The sequence below is a fragment of the Somniosus microcephalus genome, chromosome 21 (genome assembly GCF_052327205.1).
Source record: "Somniosus microcephalus isolate GS21.2 chromosome 21, FLI_Smic_1.0, whole genome shotgun sequence".
In the NCBI taxonomy this organism is placed as follows: Eukaryota; Metazoa; Chordata; class Chondrichthyes; order Squaliformes; family Somniosidae; genus Somniosus; species Somniosus microcephalus.
In genome coordinates, this window is record NC_141007.1 from 31,914,059 (window position 1) to 31,933,369 (window position 19,311).

At 49.9% G+C, this 19,311-nt stretch overlaps 1 protein-coding gene across 1 annotated transcript in view; it reads left to right on the plus strand.

Moving 5' to 3' along the window:
- The window catches only part of LOC147102690 (dynein axonemal heavy chain 9-like), a 394,408-nt gene that overhangs the window by 43,254 nt on the left and 331,843 nt on the right, over window positions 1-19,311 (plus strand). The window contains exon 7 of the mRNA XM_085963406.1: window positions 10,007-10,246. Within this exon, the coding sequence (XP_085819532.1) occupies window positions 10,007-10,246 (240 nt within the window). The remainder of the gene's footprint in view (window positions 1-10,006; window positions 10,247-19,311) is intronic.

The window sequence follows — 19,311 nt, forward strand, 5'->3', positions numbered from 1 at the left end:
TCCAGTTTACCCGGGCTAGATCCGTTCTCATCCCACTGAAATTGACTTTCCCCCAGTTAAACATTTTTACTCTAGATTGCTCCCTGTCCTTTTCCATAGCTAATCTAAACCTTATGATACTATGATCACTGTTTCTTAAATGTTTACCTGCTGACACTTACTCCACTTGACCCACCTCATTCCACAGAACCAAATGCAGCAATGCCTCCTCTCTCATTGGGCCAGAAACATACTGATCAAGAAAGTTCTCCTGAACACACTTCAGAAATTCTTCCCCTTCTCTGCCCTTTACACTATTATGATCCTAGTCTATATTAGGATAGTTGAAGTTCCCCATTATTACGACTCTATAGTTCTTGCACCTCTCTGTAATTTCTCTGCAAATTTGCTCCTCCATATCTTTCCCACTACTGTATTTGGTGGATTATAAAATAGACATGGTAGTTTAATGGCTCCTCTATTATTTCTTAACTCTAGCCATATAGATTCTGTCCTTGACCCCCCCAGGACATCCTCATTCTCCAGCCCTGTCACATTCTCCTTAACTAATACTGCCACATCACCTCCTATCTTTCCTTCCCCATCTTTCCTGAACACTTTATAATCAGGAATATTTAATACCCAATCCTGCCCTTTTTTGAGCCAGGTCTCAGTTATTGCAGGGGGGAATTTTCCAGGGGGTCAGCGGGCGGGATCGGTGGTGGGTCAGGTGGGAAGTGTCTTTTTTGACAGCGGGTCAGGACCCCACTGTCAACCCGCCACCACGCGATTTTGTCATGGGGCGGGCTGGGGTCGTGTCATCTGCTTTTCGTGTTATCCACCCGATTCCAAATCGATGTGGGAGATTGATGCGATTTTCACATATTGGGCAATTGAGTTCCGGTGTGTGGGAACCCATGGCCCAATTAGTTTTTTCAGTCTGAAACTTGCCTCCAATGATGTCATCATTGCTGCTGCATTTAAGGTCTGCAAGAAGCCTTGCTTCTTCTGCAGACTGCCAAACTTTTGGCCTGTGCAGTGAGAGGGACCTGGAGGCAGAATGAGCAGTGGGAAACCTAAGTCTGCTCCCAGATTTGATGACGCCGCCCTGCAAGCTTTGGTGGAGGGAGCAAGAGCTAGTAAGGAGGTGCTCTTCCCTTCAGGGAGAAAGAATCCTCCCCAGCAGACGAAGGCTGTGTGGGTCCAGGTGGCCCAGGAGGTCACCTCGTTGTCGATGATCCGCAGAACCTGGCTTCAGTGCAGGAAGAGGTTTCATGACCTTCTGCACACTGGAAAAGTGAGTATGACTTTCCCATCACCCTCAATCTGATCCCCATTGCCTCTCCTCAACAGCACTCAGCTTTAGCAACCTCTTCCTCCACATCCCACTTGACACTGACATCCCTGCACCCTTACCCATTCCCTCTCTATGGTCACATTCACCTAACTATTCGACTATGCCGCCCTCACACTCCCTATCACTGTGATGCTATGAAAACAACTTACAAAACACAGGGAGGGCCCTTGGTCTTGCCAACTCACTCCATCTTTGTCTCCTTCTAACCATCAATGATATGGATTCTCTATACTCACTCCTTCATACTCACTCAAACTCCACTTGTCTCCCTCATTGCAGGAAAAGAGAGCTCACAATAAGAGGGAAAGAGCGAGGACAGGAAGAGGGCCACCCTCAGTAGCCCACCTCGCCCCTTGGGAGGAGGCGGTCCTGGAGATCGTGGGACTCGAGGACGATGCGCAAGTGGGGGACGGACAGACGGGTGCATCAGAGAAAGCTGGTGACAGAATAGTTTTTCATCTCTCTCATTGACATTGCATGAGTCGCTGATAATGATTCTGATGCTCTAACAGATGGACTTATGATCATCTGCAATATGCAATGTGCATGTAACCTTGGCCTCACATCTCTGACGCTTTCCTTTACTCCCCCACAGGACCATCGCAAGCACCCGTCCCCACTATCCAGGAGGAACAGCTTGAGCCTCCAGACTCCTCAGTGGAAGCTGCAATCTCTGAGGGCGCAGTGTCAGCAGAATTCAGCCAACCCAGCACCAGTGCAGACACTCATACCTCGGTGGGACCATCGCGAGATAGAGTAGTGTTGTCACCTGGTGTATCATAGCTCACAAGTGAGCATCAGCAGATTGTGGAGACAGGGACAGCAGTGGAGAGTCCTAGTCGGAGGGTGCAAGACTCTCCCAGCTCGGATCAGCTGCATGTCGAACCTCTGCCTCTGGGTCCATCCAGAAGAACAGCGGTGCTGGAACTCCAGGAACAGGTTCAGGAGTCTCTGGCAGGTTTTGTCTCCAGGGTCGCTGCGAGTGTGGAGCAAATGGAGGAGTCCATCGCGAACATGAGCAGAGCCTTTGTGGAGTCATTGGTGCATGAACGCAGCACCACGGAAAGGATGGCAACCTCCGTGGAAAGGATGGCTACAGTAGACGAGAGGATGGCAATGGCCATAGAGGAGCTAAGTTGCCAGAGTGTAGAAAACATGGTGAGTGTTCAGAATAGACTGACATCTCTGGAGGAGCGATGGTCAGCTATTGAACAGAGAAACCAGACCTTCATGGAAGTCCTTCTGAGTAGGACTGGCAGTGCAGATACGGGTCCCCATGGCCCCCCAGATGTGCAGCAAGGTGCTCTCAAGACACTTGCAAGCCCTGAAGTGGACCTGACCCATGAGAGGGATGTTGGTGGCAGAGAGCAATGAAGTGGGGGCTCCTCTCCAAGCGCTCACACTTCCATGCCACTGCCAAGTCCTTGGTCAGAGCCCCACCAGAGTCCCCACCCAACTGAGATCGGCGTTTCAACCCCTGCACAGCCGCAGGAGCAGCAGACTGTTGCCGAACCCTCACAGGTTTGCAACCCCAGAGGATGCCCGCCGAAGGTGTCGAGACAGGAGCAGCAAAAAAGTGAGCAAGGGGCCTCCACATCTGCTGAAGCCACAGGGGAAGCACCACATAGGAGCACGCATAAGAGAAAGATACTGCACAAATAGTCACAAGGGTAGTCACAAATGTGTTTATTTTTAAAATGCCATCAGTAGGTTATTGAAAATAAAAATTGATGGCAACTTTTGCAGTTGTGGCGTGTGTCATTTCGCAAATGGGACTTCCACATTGAGGGCTTAGGATTACTTGCAGTTGTCAGTATGGTGGTCAGAATGCTAGGAATCCGCTGGTTCTTGGCCACTGTCGATGCTCTGGTAAGAAGCTGCGAGGCAAAAGTGCTTGATAGGGATGAACTGAATGAAATCAGTATTTGTAGGGAAATGGTGTTAGGGAAGTTGACGGGATTGAAGGCCGATAAATCCCCAAGGCCTGATCATCTACATCCTAGGGTACTTAAGGAAGTGGCCCTAGAAATAGTAGATGCATTGCTGGTCATCTTCCAAAATTCTATAGACTCTGGAACAGTTCCCATGGATTGGAGGGTAGCTAATGTTACCCCACTATTCAAAAAAGGTGGTAGAGAGAAAACGGGGAATTATAGACCAGTAAGCCTGATATCAGTAGTGGGGAAATTGCTAGAGTCCATTATAAAAGATGTAATAGCAGAGCACTTGGAAAACAGTGACAGGATCGGACAAAGTCAACATGGATTGACAAAAGGTAAATTGTGCTTGACTAATCTGCTGGAATTTTTTGAGTATGTAACTGGTAGACTAGATAAGGGAGAACCAGTGGATGTGGTGTATTTGGACTTTCAGAAGGCTTTCGATAAGGTCCCGCATAAGAGATTAGCGTGTAAAGTTAAGGCACATGGGATTGGGGGTAAGGTACTGACTTGGATAGAGAACTGGTTGGCAGACAGGAAGCAAAGAGTTGGTCTTTTCCCGAATGGCAGGCTGTGACTAGTGGGGTACCGCAGGGATCGGTGCTAGGACCCCAGCTATTCACAATATATATTAATGATCTAGACAAGGGAACTAGATGTAATATCTCCAAGTTTGCAGATGACACAAAGCTGGGTGGGCGTGTGTGCTGTGAGGAGGATGCAGAGAAACTCCAGTATGATTTGGACAGGTTGGTGATTTGGGCAAATGCATGGCAGATGCAGTATAATGTGGATAAATGCGAGGTTATCCACTTTGGTGGCAAAAACAGGAAGGCAGATTATTATCTGAATGGCAATAGATTGGGAGAAGGGGAAGTGCAACGAGACCTGGGTGTCCTTGTGCACCAGTCGCTGAAGGTAAGCATGCAGGTGCAGCAGGCGATTAAGAAGGCAAATGGTATGTTGGCCTTTGTAGCGAGAGGATTTGAGTACAGGAGCAAGGATCAGAAACCACGCATTTGGGAAAATTGCTTGGAGGCGGGGTTGGGCCCACCTGCCACTTTTTGCAATTTTAACACCCCACATGCCTCCATTCCCGCCTCCTCGGGCCTGGCAAAATCTAGCCCTCAATGTTTTCAAGGGGAGACTGGATAGGCACTTGAGGGAAATAAACTTGCAGGGCTACGGGGTTAGAGCGGGGTAATGGGACTGACTGGATTGCTCTACAGAGAGCCGGCATGGACTCGATGGGCCGAATGGCCTCCTTCTGTGCCGTTATGACTCTATGGGGGAAAAATTCAGTAGGTTTGCGCCTCCCTTTAGCGCATTAAGAGGGCGCTAATAGGGCGCAAAGCAACTACCACCCCGGCGCAGCGATATCTGTGCCTCTCGCGAAATTGACCGGACATTTTGCGGCGGCACTAAACAATACCGCCCGATCTCCTGCGCACGCAGATCTTGACATCATTCGAGAGTGCAACGCCCTTCTGACGCCCTGGGATAGAAATTGAGTGGCGCCCCCCTCCTTTTCGCATGGCGTAACCAACGACAGGTTGACTGGAACACTTCCCAGTCACTGTGGGGCTGGGGGGGGTGCTATTTAAAGGGGGCCTCTTCCTGGCTTATGTGGTAGCCATTTTTGCACCACTTGTTCTGAGAGAGAGAGAGATTTTGAGAGAGACAAAGAGACTTCTGCATTGAGTCAACGCTGTCTGAGGTAGTTTTGGCTTCTGACCATAACTTTGCAGGTACTTTGGTTTTTGACCTTCATAACTTTGATTGCCTAGATACTATGGGGGCTGCAATGGATTGGAACGTCATCCTTCTCCATCACATTCGGAGGGCACAGAGACGCAGAGAGAGAGTGGCAATCATGGCCAGATGGAGGAGGGCCAACAGGCCTCGGTACAGGAGACCTTACCCTCCCAGGGTATTCACAGAACCACAGAATCACAGAAACCCCACAGTGCAGATAGAGGCCATTTCGGCCCATCGAGCCTGCACCGACACATATCCCACCCGATCCCCGTAACCCCTACATCAACACATATCCCACCCTATCCCCGTAACCCCACGTATTTAATCCCCCTAACACTAAGGGTCAATTTATCATAGCCAATCAACCTAACCTGCACATCTTTGGACTGTGGGAGGAAACCGGAGCATCCGGAGGAAACCCACGCAAACACGGGGAGAATGTGCAAACTCCACACAGTCACCCGAGGCCGGATTCGAACCCGGGTCCCTGGCGCTGTGAGGCAACAGTGCTAACCACTATGCCACCGTGCTGCCGTGTTGGTATTTCACCAACAATTCTCCTACATTAATATGTCTGCAAAGCAGTGTTTGCGAAGGCTGCGCTTCAGCAAGGAGGTGGTCACTGAGCTCTGCCACCTGCTTCAGCCAGATCTGCAGCCTCAACTGAGGAGCAGGACGTCTGTCGGTGGCAGTGAAGATAACAGTGGCTCTCAACTTTTAAGCCACCGGCTCATTTCAATCAGCTACTGGGGACATCGCCAATATCTCCCAGTTCACGGTGCATTGCTGCATCCGTCAGGTCACAAATGCCCTCTTTAAAAGGAGACGAGAGTACATCTCTTTCCCCATGACCCCGGACAAGCAGCAAGAATGCGCAACGGGCTTTGCGATGATAGCGGGCTTCCCCATGGTGCAGGGCGCCATTGACTGCACGCATGCGGCTTTGCGTGCGCCGCAAGAGAATGCCGAGGATTTCCGCAACCGAAAGGGCCTCCATTCCTTAAACGTTCAGTTGGTCTGTGACCACAGACAGCCGATACTCGCTGTCAATGCCCACTTTCCTGGCAGCAGCCATGATGCCTTCATCCTGCGCCAGACTTCTGTGGCAGACCTTTTCCAGGCACCGCATCACCCAGGAGGTTGGCTTCTCAGGGACAAGGGATATCCTCTGTGCACCTGGCTGATGACACCGCTCCGTACGCCCAACACCCCTGCTGAGCTGCGATACAACGAGAGCCATCAAGCTACCAGGAACATCGTTGAGCACACAATCGGCATGCTCAAGCAACGGTTCCACTGTCTGGACCATTCTGGAGGAGCCCTTCAGTACTCGCCTGAGCGAGTCTCCCACTTTGTTGTTGTGTGCTGCATTCTTCATAACCTTGCAATCCTCAGGACACAGCCAATGCCACCAGGCATTGGAGCACCAGCAGAGGAGGAGGAGGAAGAGGAGGAGGATGATCATCAGCAGCACCAAGGTGGGAGGGAGGCACACAATGTACAAAGTGGAAGGGCCGTCCGGCAAAGGCTCATAGCAAGTCGCTTCGAGGCCCCTTCTGAGGAAATGGCTTCTGCCATTCAAACAACCTGAATGAAACCATCCCGCAACCCCTAAGCCGGTCAAGGCAACAATGATTGCAAAGACCAAACATGTACATTTTGAATACAGAAACTTCTTTATTTGACAAACTCTGTGTGTCTCATTTCCGCATGACAAACTAATAGAAAGAAACACAAAAAAGTCATTAACATAACTGGCTCTCACAACCTGGAGACAATGTCCAAAACAGTTACAAAAATTTGACCACGAACCTCGGCCTTTAATAAAACAATGAAAAACATTTTGTCACACCTCCTACTTTTTGCCCTTCGAGGGTGATCTTGCCTTGCGAAATTCCCCCCTTTCCACTCTGCAACTCCTCCGTAATGGGACCCCAGTGGCTGCAGCAAGGCTGGTGGAAGGCTGCTGATTGTCACAACCTGAGACTGCAGATGCCCTTGAAGGACGGCCTCGACCAGCTCTGGGCCTGGAGGGCCTGGCTGCAGACTGCACCAACTCTGCATGGGCGGCAGCAGTCTGTCCTACAGGCGGGGGCAAGTGCAGTGGAGAAGTGACAGTGGTGGCAGCAGGAATGCTGTCATCTTGAGAGAGGACAGCAACTCCCTGATCGACCGACACACTGGCACTCCCATGGGGCAGCACTTCAGCATCTGGAGCAATCTGATGGAGCACAGATTGCTGGCCTGCTGTGGCGCGGTGAGCGCCCCAGGGAAATGTGCCCGATCCAGCGAGGGTGGCAGCAGTCAGTGCACACGTGGCCTCAATCTGCATCTGCACGAGACCAGCCACTGACTGCTTTGCAGCACTAAACATTTGTGTGGCAGCCGCCTGTGCTACAACGAAGTGCTCCACACTCCTTGCCAGTGATTCAATGGATTCGGGCACCCTTGCCACTGCAGCCATGAGCTCAGTGTGCCTGTGCTCCGCCTGGGTGCTCATTTCAGCGAGGACCCACTCCTCCTCTGCGTCCAGTGCAGCAGGACTCGATGGCATACTCTCCCTCCGGGGAGAAGGCCCCCGAGCTTCCCTACCCCCATCGCGTTGCTGCAGCCCGCTGGGTCCTGGAGCTTCACCCTCATTAGACCCTTCCCCCCCCTACTCCCCTCCAGGGAAGGCGTGTTCCCAGTGTGGGCATGGGCTTCCTCAGGAGAGGGTGGCACTGATGCTCCGGCTTCCTCTTTCTCCTCGCCTTCAGCTTCACTCCCACTGGCAGCTTGAGGGTCCGTCTCCTCACCTGGTGAATCACCATCTGAAAGCAGGGAGGTACAAGAGTGGCTTTAGCGCGAGGACAGGGTGGCAGCAAGGGAGGCATGAGTGCAGCGATTTAGTAATTTGGATTGAAAGTGTCAAAGGCTGGTGTTGTGAGGAACAAGTGGAAGGAGAGAGGGCAAAAAGGTGATGACCTTACCATTGCTGTCCAGAATGGGGTCGATGTCTCCAGTGGTGACAGGACTGATCACCTGGCTTGCCACAATTCTCTGGACGTGCACCTCAAGATCGCTGAGGGGTTGCAGCTGAGGCCGCCCTCCACCGGTCCATTGCTGCTGTCTTCTATTATGAGACAGCTTGGCCTGCAAGAAAAAGGATGGCATCTGAGTAAATATACAGCCATGGTCTTGCCTGAAATGCCTGCCATAGTTGAATAGCCCTTACTGTATGCAGCCATGGTCTTGCCTGTAATGCCTGCCATAGTTGAATAGCCCTTACTGGATGCAAAGTGTGGAATGTGCGTGTGTGTTTGATGAAAGGGCCATAGGTGTTGAATGAGTGTTGGGCACTGGGGCTTTTAAGACCCTCTGGCCATAAAGTGAGGTTGAGATGGAGGGATGGAGAGGTTTTGAAGAAAAGGCACTCACCCTGATGACCCTAGTGAGGTCGTTGAACTTTTTCCTACATTGGAGATGGCTCCTAGGCACCATGCTGCTTGAGGAGACTCTCTGAGCCATCTCCCTCCACACTCTTCTGTACTCGCGTGGCAAAGGCCTCCTGCCACTCTCTGGGTGGCAGGAGGCCTTTATGTTTATGCTTTGGCAACATAAGATGTACCTTGTCATGCCAATAAAGCGATTTGAATTGAATTGAATTGAATTACAGCATAGATCTTCTGCGCTCCACCGCATCAACCAGAGCCTCCAAGGCCCGCTCGCTGAAGCGCTGTGCTCGCTCCCTGGCCCTCTCCATAGTCCTTGGCTGCAAGATTTAGCCACAGGTCTGCCCAGGCCGAGATTCAAGGCTCCAATGAGCAGGGTGTGGCTGCAGAGCAAGATCGACCCTCCCCTTTAAGAACTGACCGGCGCCAGTGTGTCTGTGTTCAATCGCTAACTGACAGCACCTGCGCTGCACCCGCCCTCTGAGGTAGCGTCTTGCTCCTCGGCCTTAGTGCCTTAAGAGAGGTGTGTAGCGCCTGATTTAGCGCTCCAATCACCTCCAGGGGCGATAAAAGCCAAGTTTGCTGTCGGAGGCGATAATTAGCACCAGGCGCTAAACTTTGCGCACGGCCGCTAATGGCGCCCCAAACAGGGCTATACCGAATTTCTCCCCCTATGACTCTAATGTTCATAAATACCTCACTTTATTTTCTGAAAATTAGATGGACTCTGCAGATTAATTGCGAGTAGGTTTTTGTTTTGCCAGATTAGCAGCACAAATATTTTTGTACAAATTCCCAGTTTGCTCCGCTCCTCTTCCCGAGGCACTGACTCTTGCTGGCTTTCGTTTCATGTTTGCTGGCAGCCCTTCCGTTAGTTCCCAGAAGTGGTCATTGAGTGCCAGTAGTCTATTTTACCATGGCGGGTATCGCAGCCGAGCCTGAGCTTGTTCTCGGCTGCCATCATACATGTGCACTTTCCAGCATGGGTCATTGTATAGCAATCAGGAGCAGGACACTGAATAGTTCCTTTCCCCCTCCAACCCAACCAGCAGCACCGAGATCAGTTGTTGCACCTCGTTGGTTAAGTCTGCACAAAGTGGGAGTCGAACCTGGTATCTTCTGATTTGCATAACCCAAATATTCTTGAGGGATTGGGCAGTGCAAGGTGTTGATCCTTCAATGTTCAATATCTAAAGAGTGATAAAGTACAGTTCTTTGTCTGCAATTCCTTGAGTGAGAGGGATTCCACTCTTGAGCAGAGACTAGTTGCCAATCGGCAACAGATATCCTTCAGTTTTCCAAGCACAAAATCTTGTCCACAAAAAAATAATCACTTAAAATGCAGCCTGAGGTATTTAAGTATCAGACAACCCTGGATTTAAATTCCACTTATTAATCTCAATTATATATCGTGCTTCTAAAGATGTCTGTATGCTGTTCTTAAATGTTCCACGCAAATTGAAATCTGAAGATGCAGATGCCTGTTGTGTAAAAAATGTGTACTTGTCCAGTATGACTAAACGTTTTCTATTTCCTAACAGCGCCACTTCTGTGTATTTGCTCTGTCGTTTCCTGGCATGGATGCCCTGGCGACCATCTACAGTACGATTCTGTCCCAGCACCTCAAGCTTGGCAACTTTGCTGGTGTATTGCAGAAATCTACACAGCAGCTGATCAACCTGGCACTGGCCCTGCATCATAAAGTGGCTTCTACATTCCTGCCAACGGCCATCAAATTCCATTATATCTTCAACCTGCGGGATCTGTCCAATATCTTTCAGGTGAGTCCACTGGCATTTAACATAAAAAAGCAACGCTCTCTATTCTAAATGGCCAGATACTAGACCATCGAAGAGTCAGTTTCTAACTGTTTCACACAGAAGGTGGCGAATGATTGAAGTGGACTCCCCAGAGGGGTGGCTGAGGCTCATAACATCAGTGATCTTGGAGTACAAAAGCAGGGAAGTCCTGCTACAACTGTACAGGGCGTTGGTGAGACCATACCTGGAGTACTGCGAACAGTTTTGGTCTCCTTATTTAAGGAGGAATATGCTTGCATTGGAGGCAGTTCAGAGAAGGTTCACAAGGTTGATTCCTGAGATGAAGGGGTTGACTTATGAAGAAAGGTTGAGCAGATTGAGCCTATACTCATTGGAGTTTAGAAGAATGAGAGGTGATCTTATTGAAACATAAAAGATACTGAGGGGGCTCAACAAGGTAGATGCAGAGAAGATGTTTCCCCTCATGGGGGAATCTAGAACTAGGGGGCATAGTTTCAGAATAAGGGGTCGCCCATTTAAAACTGAGATGAGGAGGAATTTCTTCTCTCAGATGGTGGTAAATCTGTGGAATTCTCTGCCCCTGAGAGCGGTGGAGGCTGGGTCATTGAAAATATTTACGGTAGAGATAGACAGATTTTTGAACTATAAGGGAGTGAAGGGTTATGGGGAGCGGGCAGGGAAATGGAGCTGAGCCCAAGATCAGATCAGCCATGATCTCATGAAATGGCGGAGCAGGCTTGAGCGGCCAAATGGCCTACTCCTGCTCCTATTTCTTATGTTCTTATGAGAGAGTCAGACAGGCATTTGGCGAGAAGATCAATTGGTAGATCTACGTAGTGAACTAGTTTTTTTTTAAACTCTTGGGGCTGGCCAGGTGGACCAAAATGGTCTCTTCTGGTTAGCACCATTCCAGTTACCAGGTGGCAGATTGGCCCAACACGTTGAACCCTGAACGGGTCATGGCGCAGAGTGGGAGCCAGCGCCTGCGGTCCTCCACACTTGAGCTCAGAATCTGAGCCGTACTACAGTGGGGAGCCATCAAGTGGGGTCCGTTCCCTGAGGGAGGGAGGAAGGGAAAATCAGGGGCTGGTCATACATCTTAAAGTAGCTGCTTTCAATGTGTGGTATGGATAGAGATCTGGGAGCAGCTACCTTCTACATTGGGGAGACCTAAAAATGCTTTAAGGGGAGAATTTTTTTTATAAAAGAAGTAACCTTGCCCTCAGCAAAAATAAAGAAGCTCAGCAACATATTTGGTAAAATCTGTGTAAGAGGGAGAAGGAATTGTGAAACTCTGCAAGGGGGGAGAGGGGAGACCATCATACAGGGTTGCAGTGGGGGGTTGGTGGTGAAGAAATCATCAGGGAGGGGACAGTCTTCCTTGTCCTAAATCGAAGTTTCGGATTCTGTGCAGAATTAGTTGAAAGCGCTGGAAGTGGGGTGTATTCTCATCCAATCCTGGAAATTGATACAAATCTTCTTTTAGGTAAATTTTACATTGTGATAAATTCAGAATGCCCTCTGGTAAATGTTTTTTTAAAAAAATGAACATTTTGCACTTGAACACTGTTAAACAAGAGAAAAGATCCCCCACAGAAAGATCATTTAGAAAGTCAGTAAATACATTGGCCTCTAGTATTTTTTTTAACTGTTTCCATGGTGATTGCCCACATCTCAAGCTAGAGTTCCAAATGCGTGGTCATGCCACCCATACAGTTTCTAATGTTTCTACATCTAGTGACTCGCAAAGCTTTTCTTTATTCTCGTATAGCGTTGACCTCCGCCAGAGATCCGATGGCATCCGACAACCACATCTTAGTGGGCCCTACAAACTGCCATCAGTCTCTACATACCATTTTTTAGGAGCGGCAGCACTATTAAACATAAATGGGAGAGAACAACACACCCAGGTCATAGGTCTCTATTTAAATACCCGTCTCCTGTGCTCAGATGCAAGTTAAATGTAAAGTGTTGAGTGTGACTGAACTGAATGAACCTCAGTGGAGAGAGTCCTCAGACCAGGGCAATTCATCTCTGCCAAATCATCAACCCTTGCACCCTATTTGTATTAATACCAAAGCACGATACTGCGGATGCTGGAAATCTGAAATAAAAACAGAAAATGCTGGAAATACTCACCAGGTTAGGCAGCATCTGTGGAGAGAAACAAAGTTATTGGGGGGAATTTTATCAATCGGGGCGCGTTGAGGGCGGGACTGCTGGTTGTCGGGTTTCAGTCCCGCCCCCAACGACGCCCAGCCAACCCACGCTATTTTCCCTTGATTGACCTTGTTACGGGCTTAGCAGGCCAATTAAGGGAAAGCCGGTGACAGAGAACGTCAGCGTATGACGTTTCATCTGTCAAACATTTTTGACAGATGAATTGTCATCGTTTGATAGTTTTGAGAAGCTATTCTTTGTTCTTTGGTGAGTCCTTGTACTCAAGACTCACCAAACCTCTTTCCTGGGCAGAAATCGGATGGCTGTTACATCGGAGAATGCAGCAGCCATTCTGTCATCTCTGCCGTGGAGGTGAGGAGCCTCCGGACCCCAAGGGTTGAAGCCTGCAGGAAGAAGCAAAGGTAAGTAAACTTTTTCTAACACTCTGCACTCACCTCACACACGTACCTCTCCACACTTACACTCATCACTCACCTCCACAGCGGAATTTTCGACCCTTCTCACCCCCGCAAACCCACTGCTCACCTCGCTGACCCTGACGGGGTTTCCTGACCTCGGGAAGCCCGCACTTGTGTTGGAAAAATGGGGATAATCCTCTTAACTGCTTGTTAACTACCTGTTAACAGGCAGTTAAGTGGCTGTAATCCCCTTCCCATCTCGAGGAGACAGGTCCCTGTGCGAGTCGGGGACCCGCCTCCCGGGAAGATGGCACGGAGGCGGGTTGGGGGCGGATTCGGTACCCGCTCCCAGATTCTGCCATTTTCCCGGCAGTCCTGCCTCCAAACCCGCCTCCCCAGGGCTGGGAAAATTTCCCCCAACATTTCAGGTTGATGACCTTTCATCAGAACTGTTTCCATGGTGATTGTCCACATCTGACAAAAAGGTCAGCGACCTGAAACTTTGGGGGAGAAATTGGGTACCTTTGAGCCTCCCATTAGCACCTCTGGGGGGCGCTAACAGGGCGCTACCGGATTAGCGACCGGGCGCGGTGATAGTACCGACGCCCGCGAAATTGAAGTGGAGGTTTGCGGCGGCAGTAACCACTAGCGCCACGCTCTCCTGCGGCCGGAGATTGTGACGTCATATGGCTGCACAGCGCCCCGGCAGCGCCCTGGCTCAGAAATTCACTCTTGCCCCCTGCCTGAGCGCCTGCCGTTTGCAACGACAGGTAGAGGAGGTGGTTTGCAGTTGGATGAGCGCTATATAAAGGCGTCAACATCCGGTTTATTTTTAATTGGCAAAGAATTCTGCCTTGTCAGTTTGACATAGGCAAACAGGCACTTTGAGCAATTTCAGTGTTTTTCAGTTGAAGGAGTCTTCTGCCTCAGAAAAATTACTCACTTTCATTTAGGTGAGATTTGAAAGTGCAACATTTCCATACATTAGTGGGGGCGGTACTGGCACTGGACCTCGCATCAACGTCAGAGGCGGCGGAGGCAGAGAGAAAGATTGCAAAATGTGGCCAGAGGGAGGAGGGCCAACAGGGCTCTCAACAGGAGGCCTCGCCCACCCAGGGTATTCCAGCATCATTTCTCCTACATCAATCTCACTGAGGAACAGTGTGTTAGAAGGCTCCGCTTCACCAAGGAGGTGGTCACAGAGCTCTGCCACCTCCTGCAGCCAGACCTCGAGCCTCAGATCAGGAATACCACGGCTCTCTCGGTGGCAGTCAAGGTCACCGTCGCCCTCAATTCGCCAGCGGATCCTTCCAGTGTGCAACAGGAGATATAGCAAACATATCCCAGTTTGCCGTCCATTGCTGCATCTGTGAGGTCACAGAGGCTCTCTACAGAAGGAGAAGGGACTACATTTCCTTCCCCATGACCAGAGAGAAGCAGCGCGAGCGTGCATGTGGCTTTGCCAGGATAGTGGGATTCCCCATGGTGCAGGGCGCCACTGACTGCACCCACATCACTTTGCGGGCACCTTATAACAATCCTGAGGTATTCCGTAACCGCAAAGGCTACCACTCACTTAATGTGCAGTTAGTGTGCGACCACACACAGCAAATTCTGACCGTCAATGCCCGTTATCCTGGCAGCAGCCACAGTGCCTTCATCCTGCGCCAGACCGTGTGCCAGCTCTGTTCCAGCCACTACATCAAGCTTGCGGCTGGCTGCTGAGAGACGAGAGCTATCCGCTCTCCAGCTGGGTCATGACTCCCCTCAGCAACCCCAACACTCATGCCCAGCACTCATACAATGAGAGCCATGCTGCCACCAGGAACATCATCGAGCAGACCTTCAGAGTGCTTAAGCTATGGTTCCGCTGCCTTGACTGCTCGGGAGGAGCCCTCCAGTACTCGGCTGAGCGGGTGTCACTTTTTGTCGTCGTCTGCTGCATGCTGCACAACTTGGCCATTTTGAGGGCGCAGCTATTGCCACCAGGCATCGCCGCACCACCTCAGGAGGAGGGAGAGGAGGAGGGAGAGGAGGAGGAGGAGGAAGAACAGGAGCACGAACAACAGCGACGGAGGAGGCTGCCAATCAGTTGACCTTGTGGAAGGATGGTCCGTGACTGTCTCGTCAGACTTCGGTTCCAGTGAATTCGAGGCCACTTCCCGGTTGCTCAGATCCCATCATTCCATCAATTTCTCATTCCATACCACACCCCAAAGCTGAAATGAGACACAGCCCCAAGTCTGCAACATTCCAATAATACATTTATCCAAATTCAGCAACAACATATATACAGCAACAATATTAACTAATCACCCTTGTGCAAACCCTTACTTCCCCTCTTTATAGTACCTTTTCCTAATCTACTGCTCCTACATCATGTCTCCTCAGTGGCTGCAGCAGGGCTGGTGGAAGCTGCTGAGTGTCAGTGCCAGAGACTACAGATGGTCTTGCAGGACACCCTCGACCAGCTCTGGGCCTGGAAGGCCCGGCTGTAGACTGCACCACCTCAGAATGGGCGGCGGCAGTCTGGGCTGGCTGGATGACAGGCAACGACAAGGGCAATGCTGGAGTGGCAGTGGTGGGATCAGCAATGCTGTCATCCTGAGAGAGGACAGCAGGTTCCTGCTCCACTGACCCACTCCCACTCCCCCAGGGCAGCACCTCAGCATCCCTACCAGTCTGCTGGAGCACAGATTGCTGGCCTGCTGTGACACCGTGAGATCCCTGGTGGACTGTGGTGGATCCAGCGACGATGGCAGCAGTCAGAGCTTGTGAGACATCAAGCTGAGACTGCATGAGAGCAGTCTGAGATTGAATGGCACCAAGCATTGACTGCATTACAGCACTAAGACATTGCGTCGCTTCCACCTGTGCTGCAATGGATGCTGCCACATCGCCCATGACATGCGGCATCAGGTCTGGATCCGCACGGTCTCTCTGGGAGTCCACCATCCTCTGCACAGTGGAAATGATGGGCTCCATGGTGTGCATAAAGCTCTGTGCAATGTAGGAGGCAGACTCCTCCATGCTCCTTACCATTGCCGAGAGGCTCTCGGGCACCCTTGCCATTGCACCTATAATCTCGGCGTGCATGGCCATCACCTTTCTTGTGAATGCCTCCCCATTGAGGTCCTCATCCGAGTCCTGTGCAACAGCACTCGCTCCTTTAGTTCTGAGAGCTGCTGGAGCTGCGCATCACCCCCGCCTGTTCTCTGCTGCTCCCTCCTATTGTGGGCCATCTTGGCCTGCAAGAGAAACGAATGTGTGTGTCAGAGACCAGCTATGTGTTTGGGAGATATGCCTGCCATAGTTGAATAGCTGTGATTATAGGCAAGGCGTGAGATGTGGATGTGAGTTTGAGTAGGTGCAGATGCTTGGTGGGTGAGTGGTGGTTTTTGCAGTGTGTACAGACTGAGGTTCAGGTGCTAGTATGTAGGACCTGTTGAAGCATTTACTCACCTTGACCACCCGGGTGAGGTTGTTGAATTTCGTCCGGCACTGTGTCAGGCTGCGTTTCACCGCACTACTGGCCAAGACCTCCTGGGCTACTTCCCTCCACATTGCCCTGAAGACCTAGGACAATGGCCTCCTTCCAGTGTCTGGGAACAGCACTGCCCTCCTTCGCTCCACTCCCGCGACCAATGCCTCCAATGCCTCTTCCGTGAAATGACGAGCTCTCTCCCTGGGAGTGGGATCAGCCATCACGATCAGGGGATTGTGTTGTTCGCAGGTCGCCTTCACAGCAAGCACTGCTGATAATGAGGATCTGCACAATGATGCAACCTCCCCTTTAAGTGCTGCAAGGAACCAGTGTGAAGGATCATTCCCGATTGCATAGCACCTGAAATTCATTAGCGCTCTGCTGGTAGCGCCCGTGTAGCGCCCCACTGAGGTCATTAGCGCTTGATTTAGCGCTCCAGTTCTTTCCAGGAGCACTAACAACCAATTTAGGGGAAGCTCAGATTCATTCGTGCCTGGCGCTAATTTTTCACGATTTCAAAAATTAGCGCTCTAAACGGGGCGATACTGAATTTCTCCCCCGTTAACTCTGTTTCTCTCCACAGATGCTGCCTGATCTGCCGAGTATTTCCAGCATTTTCTCTTTTTACCCCATTTGTACTGTACTGTTGTAATGTAAGCAACATTAAAGCCAAAAACAAAATCAGCACAGATATCCACGGAGGCACGGAGACTGCCATAACATAAACGGGCACTGACAGTGGCACTGATTGCATGGGCTGCCAGCTGGTACTGGTCACAGGCAGGCTGAGAGCGCAGTCTGCCAGTAAAGACCAGCAATACTTTTGTATCTTGCTGATCTCTACCAACATCACTCTGACATTGGAGAAGGGAGGAAAACAAAAGAGCTGGCATTTATATAGTGCCTCCTCACATCCCAAAATAGCTTACAACTATTGCCTGACTTTTGAAGTGCAGTCATTGTTGTTATGTAAGCAAATGTTATGGCAGCCAGTTTGCACACAGCAAGATCTCGCATGCAGCAAATGAGTGAATGGCCAGTTAATCTGTTCTTGGTGGTGTTGGTTAAGGGATGAATGTTGGCCAGGACATCAGGAGAACTCACTGCTCTTCTCTGAATCATGCCGGGCTGATGGTCCCTCAGTTTATTTTTAGTTCAAAAGAGGAGACCACCAACAGTGCAGAACTCCGTCAGTACTGCATTGAACTGCCAGCTTAGGTTATGCGCTCAAATACATATCGGGACTTTAAAAAATCATTTTCGGGATGTGGGCGTCGCTGGCAAGGCCAGCGTTTGTTACCCATCCCTAGTTGCCCTTGAGAAGGTGGCGAGCTGCCTTCTTGTTGAACCGCTGCAGTCCATGTGGTGAAGGTACTCCCACAGTGCTGTTTAGGTAGGGAGGTCCAAGATTTTAACCCAGCGACGATGAAAGATCGGCGATCTATGTCCAAATCGGGATGGTGTGTGACTTGGGGCACTTGGAAGCAGTGGTGTTCCCATGCACCTGCTGCCCTTGTTCCTCTAGTTGGTGGAGGCCGGGGTTTGGGAGGTGCGGGACATGATCCAACAACCTCCTGACTCAGATTCCAGAGTGCTACCAATTGGGCTGAGCTGGCATGAACAAAGCAGGCACCTTAGCATCATGAGCAAATGCTCCAGTACTGCTGCCGGTGGGTGGTTTAAGTGCAAGCCGAGATGTAAATGGTTGAAATTCATATCTAAGGCTACTTTTCACTTGCGGCCAAACTGGTTCCACATTATAGGTGAAACATTTCCTGCTCACTATTCATGACAAAAATCATTAACTGTCTATATATTTTTTTAAAGTGCTTATGATTCTACAATACATGAAGAGCAGAAGTTTATCGGGCCCCAGCAACTATCTGATTTAAACTATTCAAATGGTGCAAACATGAAGTAGGACAGTAAAATACCACCAGGCTACCTGTTTAGATAGATTGTAAATACTGCCATTAGTTTGTGTTGCTGTCCTGCCGAGGGTCAGTCCATTAGAGAATCCTCTCATTAGTGGTGAATCAGAAACACTTTAAAATGAATTACAAACCTATTCCAGCCTCCTGCACTGCAACAAACCCAAAGCACCTCCATTTATTATTTCCCCTTGTATCTGCGAATCTTTCCTGGCTGTATTTATACAGGGGTTAGACTCTGTCCTAATACCTTCATAACTTGGATAATAGCAGTTTGTCTGGATCAAAATGACTAAAATTGCTCTTTATATAATTTCTAATTCATTTGACAGCAAATCAGAAGCAGCTTTGAGTACTAATGACAAGGCATAATCTTGGCACTTAAAAGTAAAAATGTAATTGCTTTTCACTTATCGGGTTCTTCTTTTGAATGTGGTCACTGAGTTGTCATGTGTGTGAATTGATAGATTACAGACATTAGTCAAAGTGGCTGACATTGTCACTAATCGACAGCTGACGCACCGTGAAAGTGAGCGGCACAATGATTCGAGGCAGTCAATCACTGGAAAGAAACTTATGTCAGGAATACACTTTGGAGCATGGAATCAAAGTACAGTAAAAACAAACTGATAAATTGAGCAGAGGAGAGTACGGCTTGCTGCTTTCTTTAATCAAGTCTCGTCAGGTTTGTCAAAGGCAGCAACCAAAATTGATTAAGGAATTAACTGTGGGCCGGGTTAAAAACATTTAAAATTCCAATTTATAAACAGTCATCTTTGAGCTGACGACGAGGTATTGGGTACTAAAATGTAAAATAGCAAAATGAGTGAAAACAAAGAAATAAAATACATATATATGAAGCGCAGACTTGCGTAAATAGCTAAAGGGGTGGGGATAGGTAGGTAGAAATGGGCACCTGATAAACTAGCTCCAGTAGCCCAGAGTGTGCAGACTACCTTGCTAGCACATCGATCTGAGGAAGGTTCCTCACCCCAAGCACCAACCGACTCCTCCTCTCCCGCCCTCCTCCTCCTCTCCCCTCCTCCTCCTCCTCTCCCCCCCTCCTCCTCC